We start from the raw sequence: 12,025 nt of genomic DNA, 5'->3' as shown, positions 1-12,025 counted from the left end.
TTTTTTTTTTGTTATTAAATGAATCTGGAAAGGAGTTACAAAATGTTAACTTTGTTTACCAATTTTGCCCTTAGTATTGAAATAAAATAAATATTTATTATTTTTTAATTTTTAATTTCCTAAAATAAAGTAAATTAATCTTAGCCATTGATCAAGAAAATGGATGGATGAGATTGGTTTACACGGTTTACACAAATGGGGCAAGTTTTTATTTGAACGCTCCTCTATATATGTATATATATATATATATATATTAGGTTCGATCCCGTGTATTACACGGGGTAATTTGAAAAAATTAAATCATGTCATGAACTTATCTTACATATATGAATGATCATTGAAAGTACGATACTACTTCAGACTTATACTCTTGAAATAATTCTGAAGAATAACTCTGAATAATGACTCTTCAGCCTTGAATTTAGAAATAAAACTATATAAATAATTAGTTAAAATGAAGTTAACCCTAGAATAAAATTAAAATTTAGAAATGAAACTATATCAGTAAATTGAATTTAAACTTAGCAGTAAATTTAGAACGACTCTTTAGACTTGTACTCTTGAAATAACTTTTAAGTATAACTATGAAGAATGACTTCAGACTTGGACTTGTACTCTTGAAATAACTCTTAAGTAAAACTATTCAGACTTCAGAGCTCTGTATAATCAAGAAAAGACAACTTTTGTCAACGTCAGCCACAAATCCCCCACAAATCCATCACTGAATTTAAAAATAAAATAAAATTTTATTTCTACAACTTTCCCGACGGATTTGTAACGGATTTTTTTACTTATTTAATACTATCACAAATCTGTCGAAAATCCGTCACAAAATTGGTCTAATGTATTTGAATAAAGTAATTAGCGTTAATTAATTAAAATTTACGACGGATTTTAATTGATTTTTATATTTAATTATACTCCGTCGAAAATGTTTAAGAAAATTTTTTTTATTCTTTTCCGTTGCAAAAAAAATATGTTTAAAAAAAATCCGACGTATTGTAATTTTCTAATAAAAAGTTATATTCTTTCGGAATTTATTTAAAATAAATATATATATATATATATATATATGTATATATATGTTTTATAAGAAAAAGTAAAAAGCTTTTTTTTAATAATTCCGATAGTATATATTTTCTTATTATAAAAATTATTATTCGTCGGAAATTTTGAACTTCTTTTAAATATATATTTTTGGAAGAAAAAAAATATAAATAAAACTTATTTGTACATTACCGACAGATTTCAGACGGAATTTGCATTTAACGGCGGAGGGTTTTGCGACGGCAATATCCGTCGGGTAGTTGTTTTTCCGACAGATTTTGCTGTCGGAAAAACCACATTTTTAGTAGTGATCAATCAAATTGGTATAATTGAACTGTTAATGTTAATTGTGTCTAGATACGTTCAAATGAGTCTAATTGAACCACTAATGTAAATTATGTCTACATACGTGTGTTAGGCGGGAAAACAAGAAAACCGTCTCACCAGAAGATGACACGTGTCACCCAAGTTACTTTTTTATTATAAGTATATATATATATATATATATATAGAGAGAGAGAGAGAGAGAGAGAGAGAGAGATTAAATCTCTCATCAAAGTGGGATATCTCAAACTCAACCACAATTCATCAACACTTCAATATTTAATTCTCATGATACACCTAATTATCTCTTTATTCTTATTGATTTGGCTTATGGCCTGAAGTTATGAATAAACCTTGTTATTAATTATAAAGGTTTAAAGAGGTATTATTGGCAGTTTCTAACTTAATTAGTTGGAATATGATATTCGTAAAGCCGAGTAATTGGCTTTTGGGAAATTAGTAAGATATTGTTATTTTGGATTATCTGTTCATATACTTGTTATATATGAAAAGTTGATTTTAAATAAAGTTTTGGTGATCTTCACCTTGCAATGACATAGAAAATGGGATCTCACTAGACCTTCCGGTCTAACCCTCATTTTGTGATTTAAATATGTAATGCAGAAACTGCGGACGGTAAAAGAAAAGGAAAATTGTGATATTTTCTTGTATGCGTGACTTTGTGAGGATCAGGGGCTGTTTGTTTGGCTCTTAATGGTTACATTAAGAGCCAACCTCTTAATCGGTAAGAGGTTAGGTCTGTTTGGCAAAAAAAAACAACCCTCTTAATGATTACAATAACCTCTTAACCATTTTGCATCTACTACCTCACTCAACCATTCAGATCGTTCTTTTTCCAATTTTACCCTCTCCTTCCTCACACGTCGCCGCTCCACGTCGCCGCTCGTCTCCAGTCTCCTCCATCCTTTTCCTCGCTTCAGGTATTATTCTGCCCATTGTTATACTGTATCTTGAAACAACAGATCTTGAAATACCAGGAAACAAATATAAATTTCAGGAAACTTATACCCATTGTTATTGATTATCAAGCCTGGTTATACCCCATTGTTATTGATTCACAAGCCTGCTGTATGTGCACTTCAATTTCATGGGTTTATGTACACTGTATGTTGAAATTATGGGTTTATGCACAAAGGGTTAAAATGGTAATTTACTCTCATTCAGAGAACAGTTACCAAACAACATTATTTCATTCAGCACTTAACCATTCTGACCCTATTAATCATTCTGACCACTTAGTCATTCTGCACCAAACCATTCAGCAACTGCCAAACAGCCCCCCAGTCTTTTGTTGTATCTAGTTTTTGATAGATGAACGTTGATTTGTATACGAAATGTATTTTCAATTTTTGGACCATGTATCCAGTATGTTATGTATTTCTTGTACTTAGGACCTACGTGGTGTATAAACATGTATTTCTTATGAATGAAGTATAAGTTACGTGCAATGTGTATTGTGGGGTGTTACATATGGCGGTGTGCGGCGGAGAGAGAGAGAGATAAGGGTGTGACTCAGGGGCGTCCCTGGGGGAGGGCGACATGGGCGCACGCCCAGGGCCCAAAAATTTCCCCTAAACTACAATAGTAGTCTAAAAGATTTTAATAAATTAAAGAAATCCAAAAATTGTAACATATAATTAGAGACAAAAAGAATTTAGTAGAAAATAAGGGCTTAAAAATATACCAACTAATTACATTGGAGAAGAAAAAATTTAATTTGTCATTCATTATATGCTATTGTTTATTTTCTCTCTATTTTTTTTATCTCCAACAAGGTCCAATGATATTCGTTATTGCTATCTCTAAAAACTTGACTGTTTTCGTACTTCAATAATTTAAAGTTAAGATCATGTGCTTGTTTTTGCTATATATATTTTTTGGATATTTTATCAATTTATGCTTTTATTGACTATTGCTATTTGGTTATCTTGTTCTAATTGTTTTTATTGACTATTGTTATCTATTTTTGCTTCTACATAAAATATTTTACTATTATTTGACAATCAATCTATTGTTCTTATAATTTTTGACTTGTTTCATGGTTTTGTGATTAATCAATAAATTTTTTCTACTAGATGTATTTAGTAATGTCTCTTATATATGTCATGTTTCATAAAATTTTAATCTTAACCACAAGGGTGGTGCCTGATTGGTTTGAGTTTGGCTCCAAAGATCAAAAGTACCAGGAGGTCTCAGGTTCAAATCCAAGGAGGAATAAAAATCCCCTTGTGGCTACGGAGGTTCAAATGCAGTGACTCCGGGCTATCTGCAAAGCAGGTGGTCGTCATGGGATTAGTCGGCTCACATAGTGGGTTGGATATCCAGGTTAATCAAAAAAATCTTAATATCTTATTTTAGTTGAGCAAACAAAGAAGGAAAATATAATTTAAATCTTTCATTGAGATTCCACCACACCATAAGATTCTATTTAAGTGCTCAAACAATCATTTGTTGAGCTTGTATATTATATGTTAATTTCATTATTTATTCTTATTGGATCTCAATGGATCATTTTTTTTCTTTTATATTTTTATTGATCKTCATTTGTTTACTTGTCAAGAAAACCTTGATAATCTTTTTTATTATTGATCTCTCATTGACTCTAATGATTACTTCATTCACACGAATTATCTTTTTATATCAAAATAACACATATTTCTTGTTATGAACTAAAAAATTCTTACTTTTTATAAAAATTTATCAACCATAGTTTCTATACTCTTGGTTTTAAATTATCTAATAAGAAGTACGTAAATTTAAGTACACTCTTATATATATATATATATATATATATATATATATATTGTTAGGACTGAAAATCAGTATTAAATTGTATTCGTCTTGAAAGTTAAATTAGAGGACTCACATATATAATAAATATAAATAAGATTTTTTTCCTCAGTAAATTATTAGCATTTTTGTACTCAATTTTATACTAATAAAAAACATTTATTGAATTTATTTTCGTACTTACCGAATGTTACTACAAGAAAAGTGAGTTTTGATGATGCGCCTTTTAGCGATAACATGTTTCCGCCACAAGTTATAACGTCGACATGTTGTTGGTGTACTCTTTCTGATGATAAATGGACATTTAGCGACGACAAAAGTCGTTGCTAAAAACCTTGTTTCTTACAGGGGGCCCTGTTCTTACGTTCGCCCAGGGCCTAAAAAATGTCAAGAACGGGCCTGGGTGTGAGGGTGGAACCTAGAAGAAATCCAAATGAGAGCAACGATGGAAAGTAAGATGGGGATAAAAGAGGGAAAGGGTAAAATGGGAATAAATAGATTAATAGATGGATGAGTACAAATGACATCACTTTTCTAGCTGAGCGATTCATGCCCAGGCTGGCCGAATAAGCCCATGCTGAACAGCTATATATGACTATGCGAATAAGCCATATCCTTTGTATAGCCTATTAAGCTCCTATCAAACAGCCCCTTAACAGCTCTTGGATGTAGGGATTTGCCAACCATAATAACTTTCAATGGATATATTATTTATAGCATGATTTATAGCGACAAATTTATACTTTCTCTATGTCCATAATAAAAAAAGCTATATACTTTTGAAAATATATAATAATTACATTTTTTTAAAACGACAATGTTATCCTTAATAATAAAACTATCAATTAACTTTTTTATTTCATAATTAATTGTAGAACTAAATAACATTTTCCAAAAGCCTTGCACCAGACCATGGCCGGTTAACAAGATGGTGTCAAAGACAAGCCTTGAACAACGGCATGTCACGATAGCTGATATGACACGTCTTTTAAAACACTGGATCTGTGCCGTTTTTATATTTAGAAACATGTCGATCGAATTTCATTCTACAGGATCCATAAACTTTCGTTACAATAAAATGTTTAATAGCAGCATGTTTTCTTGCATCTACTTGACACCATTTTCTGCATATAATATCATAACATGATCCAAATGAAAGAATACACAATACAAATCGAGATCCAGAAGCTCAAATGACAAAATTTAAGCAAAAAACTAAAATAAGAACCGAATTTCGGGTAAAAACCTCAACAACAGGACATTAATCCTACCAGAAAACCTAAACAAATTGCATTCAAACTACAACTTTCGGTTTCTCCTCAACGGAATCAAAGTTGAAGCTTCTTGCAACATCAAAGAACCGTGAAACAGCTTCCTCCGGAGTTCCAACAAGTACGCCGTGGCCCAGATTCAAAATGTGACCCCTCGGCCCAGCGCACTTCACCACCCTGTCATATGACCATGATCATAAGAACATCAAAAGACCGATATCCCATCACATCTAAACATGTAAAAAGAACGTTGGTTTTTGAAGTATATAATATTTATATACAACAAATAATCACGTACATTCATCACCTTTGGTGAGGTTTTGAACCGGAGTTTGGGCTCTACTAGGAATCCTGGTACCACTGGGCCAATGACCCTTTGATAAATGTGAAACAACGTTGTTTTGGTTAAAAACGACACTCACCTATGAATCTCATCTGTCAAGGCAGAAAGAGGCGAAAACAAATAAGCAGGATCAACGTTTCCTTGAATACTGATATTGTCACCCAACCTCCGTCTTCCATCTGCCATATCGACCGTCCAGTCCAGCCCAATAACGTCAACTCCAGTTCCTTTCATCTTTTCAAGCAACCCGCCATTTCCGTTGATATAAAGTACAAGCGGTATTTCTGGGCATTTCTTTTTTACGATACCTACAATCTGAAAATACAAAATAGAAGGAATTTTGATGATGATCCTTCTCGTGTTCATGGAAAAGAAGAACAAAGAATAGAGTTGGCTTTTTGCCTCATTGATATACGGCTTTGACCAGAGCTCCCACATGTTTGGAGGTAGCTGTCCACCCCAAGAATCGAATATTTGTACACAATGAGCACCGCATTTCACTTGGTAAACAACGTACTCGGCTATAGCCTCCGTTAAATGCGAGAGAAGAGCCCGTAATACATGAGGTGCCGTATGACACATGCTTTTTATATTCGTGTATGTACGAGTGGTGCCGCCTTCTACGATATATGTGGCGATTGTCCAAGGAGCTCCCACAAAACCCAAAACCGCAGCTCTCCCATCAACCTAATTCACAACAAATTTTCAATACATTTAAAGAGCTACGGTTCAATTCAAACCTATTACGTCTTTGAGTTCATTGAAAAAAAAAGTTTGGTTGGTCATAAGTCATCTACCTCTTGGAAAAGTTACGTTCAATAGCGTTTCAATAAGCTCCAGGTTTTTTTTCCTCAATTACACACCTTATATTTTTCCAAATAATGTTTCATAGTGTTCTTTTAGGTCATTTTACGTCGTCATTTAGCCTAGCAGCCAACAACTAGCTTATCAACCAACGAGTAGCTTATCAGTTGGTTTGCCTAACATAGCCTACATAGCATTCAAATTAGATACATGTGTTTGTACAATTTGATATGACTTCCGCTGCAGCTTGAAATCTTAGAGAAATTTATAAAGAATGCATACCGATTAAAGAACGAAAACTAATAACTTTTATTTAAGAAGTCGAAATGTATCTCGACTATATGGTAAGAAGAAGAATTACCTCTTGTCGAAGAATCTTGAGGGATTCACCCACAAAGTTTAGTTTATCCAAGTTGATTGGATGCAAGGCTTTTAAGCCCTCCTCGGACCGAATTGGGGTTTGAATAACTGGGCCCCGCACTTCTTCTATGTCGAAGGGAACACCAAATGCAGGTAGAGGGGTAAGAATGTCCGAGAAGATAATGACTCCATCGGGATGGAAAGCTTCCCAAGGCTGCAATGAAATTTCCACAATGAGATCGGTTGTTTCCGATCTCTCCCTGAAAGATGGATGTTTCTCTGCAAGTTTTCTGTAAACGGCCATATACCTTCCAGCCTGACGCATCATCCATGCCGGAGGTCGGCTTACAGGATCTCCTCTTGCAGCCTTGACCAAAAGTGGTTCTGAATCCCGATTTTAGTTAAGAACGCAATCGAAATAGAGATAACGAGAGTAAATTGAGGACTAAGATAAATAGGAATCTGTACTATGCCTTCTTCAAGCTTCAAAATTCAAACTTCAAGCTTTAATCTTCTTCAAGTTCGATTTAGAACTTCAAACTAAATCTAAATAAAAATCAAGATTCATAATTCTTCGTTCTTCATCAAAACTAAAGATTCTTGTCTCCTCAACTTTCCCTAATCTAACTGGCCAGGTCAACCGGCAAATAAAGGCTAGGCCTTGGGCTCCTCTCCATAGGTCACCAATTCGAGTCTCCTCAGCGCCACTGGGGATTGAAAACGGTATCTCACTGATACATTTCTTCGGCATCCAATATGGTGGCTTTGATCTGGAACAAAACTTTGATGCAAAAGCTTTTCTTAACCTCTGTGATCTTGCATTTTGAGTTGTTTATATTTGATGCAATCTTTTTGAAATTTTAAACCCTTATTTTTCAAACAGTTGATTCATAACGACAACTGAGCAATCTTGGTAATAAAACTGAAAACCCACAGATCAAAATGAGTGGTCATCTATGGTCTTGAGTCCAGTAAATTTGAACATATAAACAAGAGTCTGACAGCACCCATGAAGTGTGTGCCTGAAGAAATAAACCCTAAAATTGAAGACAAAAACAACCTCCTACATCCACCATGAGCATGACCTGATTCACTACTAACCAAATCCAATTGACAAATGAGAACAAACTCCAAACCAGTGATTTAAAGAGTTAATTTAGGTGATTTCATCTCTAAAATTCTGATATAACTTTCACAATCGGCTATTAAGACATGGATAAATTTATGCACTCGTAACATTATACATTCATAATTTACCATCACATGCCACAAATTGGGGAAGAACAATACCAGAAGAAGGTGAAGATGCAGATGCAGAGGGACGAACGGCTCTGAACCGATTAAATCTGTTGATGGATGAGGAGACCAGAACTCCATTTGTGGTGCTTGAATTAAACCCTAATGGTACAAGAAAACTGGATGATTTCCATCCAAGGCTGCAACAACCGCACCCACTGCAATTACATTAACGAACACTACCCACATTCAAGAAAACCACAAAATGATCAAATCAAATTACATAGAGATAGGTGATTTGAAATGTGTGTGTGGGTGTGATAGAGGGGGAACCTGTTGAAAGAAGAGAATCCCATTTGGGAGAAGCAAGATTTTGAATGTTTTTCACCCAGATAAGAGAGATTTCTAAGAATTAGAGATAATTACAAGGGAGAAATGAAGTGGGAGTGTTGTAATATTTGGGTCTGCTGGGAGTTCCATGGGAGGGTGATTGATTGAGTGGTGTGTTCTTATCTAACCGGATATTGGACCATCTTCATTTCATGTTTCAAATAAATTGCAATAATCACCCCCTAGTTTCAGGAACTACAAATATCCCCCATTTATGGAGAAGTTATTACTTTCTAGCCTAAATAAATAAAAACATTTTATAGTAAATTAAGAATAAGTTTTCTGGACTCTTAGGCATCGTTTGTTTTCTTCAAAAAACTTTTATTAGCCTTTTATGTCTGATTGGTTAAAAGATAGAGCCATTTCGACTGTTTTTTTTTTTTTCCAATTTTTCGGAATCATTTTTGTCATGTTCACCTCTTATCTGATAAGAGGTAAACCAACCTCTTATTTGCCTCTTAGGTCCCGTTCGGTTTGAAGGAATGAAATGGATTTGGAGGGATTTGCATTTCAAATTCATTCCAATCTTATGTTTGGTTTGTTGGATTATCCGGATTTGAAATCCTAGGATTTAATTGAAATCCTTCAAACATAGGGGTTTTGAAATCCTTAGGGAGTGCTCAAGATTTCACGGGATTTGGTAGGATTGTATGTAATAAGGTTTTAAAAAATGTTAAAAACATTTGTTTAGTAATAATTTATTAACAAAAATGTAATTCAATTATTTTTATAATTTTTTCTATAAATTATTTATAATAATGAAATCCAATTACATTCCAAATCCTACAAACCAAACACACCGATGGTTTCAAATTCATTCCAATTTAAATCCCTCAAAATCCAAATCCTTTCATGAAATACAAATCCCTCAAAAACAATCTGCAAACTAAACGGATCTTTATTGTTTTCCAAACTCTTAGCAACGACATTTCTCAATCGATTAAACTTGATCGATCATTTCTCTCAACCAATCATTACCAAATAGATCCTCATCTGTCTCAGTTGATGCATTTTAATAGGATTTTAATGTGTTAAATACTTTTTTGACATATTTTCGTTTAAATGACTGCTAATTATATAATTTAGATGATGTAGATTTTGTAATGGTGATAAATAAATATGTGAAATTGTATAAATTTATCTATAAATTTAACACTATAATCTTCTAATAGATAAAATAGATAATTTAAACAAAATCAGACATTTACTAGTTTGCAAGAACAAACAGTCTTATTGATTCAGATTTCAGACTTCAGCATCATCTTTTAAAAATAAATGTCACCTTAGTTTGTTGTTTATAACTATTTTTGTGATCGACATTTAAAAATTGTTCTTTTGATTATCATTAATTTTATTTTATTTCTTTTTTCGTCTCTTTGGCTAATTATGTTAAACAAGGTTGTTAAATGAGGAATAACTTCATCTTTTTACTTTTTTATTAAATTTTGTTACTCCTTTGTTAAACAAAATATTGTTGTACAAATTATTAGAAGTGTACACCGGTAAAATTGATACTATCACTTACTTAGCAGATAAGATTTTAGTTCACCAAAACGACATCATATGCAACAATTAACCGGTAAACTAACCATGGTAAGAATTGTCGTCATCACTTGTCAGGTAAGACTCTCGATCCTTGTCTTCGTTCTACCGGAAAAGATTTTTAGTCCTTACCATATATATCCGATAAGATAATTTAACTTGATAAATGTATACCCTTTATTTTCAAATGTGTTCACTTTCATGTGGATAATTTACAAGTTGGAGTGAAGATGGGTTATGGGGCAAGAATTGTGAAGCAGAAGAAGAAATGACATGGTTGGGTTTTAATTCTTTAACATAATAAAATATATTATGTAAAGTTAGGTAGGTAAGTGAAACCTATATTTCATCCAACTTTTGCTTCTCTTCACAAAGATTTCACCATCTCCATAGCAATCCATGAATTCAACCAAACCTTGAAGACCTTGGATCATTAAGGGGCTGTTTATTAAACGCTTACTCGGTAAGTGTTTACTGGATAATATTACTTACCACATTAACATGACAAGGGTCAAAAATCTTACCCGGTAAGAACAATGATAAAGATAAAAAGTCTTACTCAATAAGTGAGGATCATGATTCTTACCCGGGTAAGCGTTTACTTGATAAATTGTTGCATACGATACCATTTTAATATATTACAATCTTACATAGTAAAATAAATTAAAGTGCTGACTCTTAATGGTAAGAGCTTACCGGGTAAGCATTTAGGTAAACGACCCCTAAGGTTCAATCTCCAAATTAATCCTTTCATTTGCCCATAAAAACCCTCCAAGAATTGTCGCGAAGGTTGCTGAAATCGCGTCAATTGAGAGATAAATGAAGAAGATGAAATGTAATGGTCAACGTTAACTCAAAAACCGAATGCACCCAAACATGGAGAACATCAAAGGATCTGTTAAGACACATTACACCCTTAAACAACTACGCATAAAACCAAATTAAGAACTTGTACATACAAAATCTATCAAAAATCAAATATGACAACTTTTATCACTACGTGCATATATACTTTTCTTATGTCATGTATGTGAACCAATGATCTCTACTTTACTTTGGCTCAAAAAAATTATGGAGTTGGAAATTTGACCGTATAGACCATCGGATTTGTAAATAATACAAATAACATCTGATTCAACACTTAGAAGAAAAATTCTTAATACTTGTCTTGTAATTATTATATTCGATATACATATATCGGATTTAACAAAGAAATTTATTTAATCAAGGTTTCGGATTTCAGCCAGTTTTTGTATTTGTATCTTAGATAGTATGTTGGAATCAAATCTCAGATTTTTGGTAATGATTTATTCGAATGAAGAATCCGATTCATCCATTAACATGGTCATCAAGTTTTGATTCTCATAAACCCTCAAATATTCTAAGTATACATGAAACATCTGATGTCTCTACTTCATAAATAGTCTAAGTTGGAATTTGATCTATAGATTATATTTGAGAACAGATAGATGGGATTTTTCTTTGTGAAAGTCTTATAACTATGTGTATTGATCCAAGAACAAAAAACCCTCAACAAAATCGAAGAGTAGTTGAAGTGAGGTCAAGATTTTCATCAAAGCCGATTGGATTGTTATCTAGCCTAAAGAGGATCAATACAGTATAAAATCAAATAATAGTCTGACAAATATTACTTCTGTCAAGCTGAAATTGGAATGCAAACTCATTCAGCAAGTTTGACTTACCAACTTTCATTTTGGTATGAGAACATGTTAGACAAAATAAGATCTAAAATATTATGCATTGTTTATTTATGTATAATCCTTTAACTTTCAAGTTTACAAAAATAATTAATTATTGTAGACATACAATTTTCTTAAAATTAATAAAACTAACTATGAACAAATTATGGAGATGGAGTTGCTTAACCGGTTATGCC

General features: G+C 32.8%; 1 protein-coding gene across 1 annotated transcript; it reads right to left on the bottom strand.

The window, feature by feature from the left end:
* Window positions 1–5,262: 5,262 nt before the first annotated feature.
* On the bottom strand, window positions 5,263–8,667 carry LOC112508017 (uroporphyrinogen decarboxylase 1, chloroplastic). Its single transcript, XM_025112795.1, has 6 exons — window positions 8,530–8,667; window positions 8,251–8,414; window positions 6,962–7,344; window positions 6,199–6,483; window positions 5,876–6,111; window positions 5,263–5,630 (listed from the first exon to the last, which is right to left on the bottom strand). Exons 1-6 carry the CDS (start codon window positions 8,550–8,552, stop codon window positions 5,477–5,479), a joined length of 1,245 nt encoding a protein of 414 aa, XP_024968563.1. The 5' UTR covers window positions 8,553–8,667; the 3' UTR covers window positions 5,263–5,476.
* Between the last annotated feature and the right edge of the window lie 3,358 nt (window positions 8,668–12,025).

This window comes from Cynara cardunculus (genome assembly GCF_001531365.2).
Source record: "Cynara cardunculus var. scolymus isolate 2C chromosome LG 2, CcrdV1, whole genome shotgun sequence".
NCBI classification, from domain to species: domain Eukaryota; kingdom Viridiplantae; phylum Streptophyta; class Magnoliopsida; order Asterales; family Asteraceae; genus Cynara; species Cynara cardunculus.
Note: the sequence above shows the minus strand (reverse complement) of the source record. Positions and strands in the feature narration are given on the sequence as shown.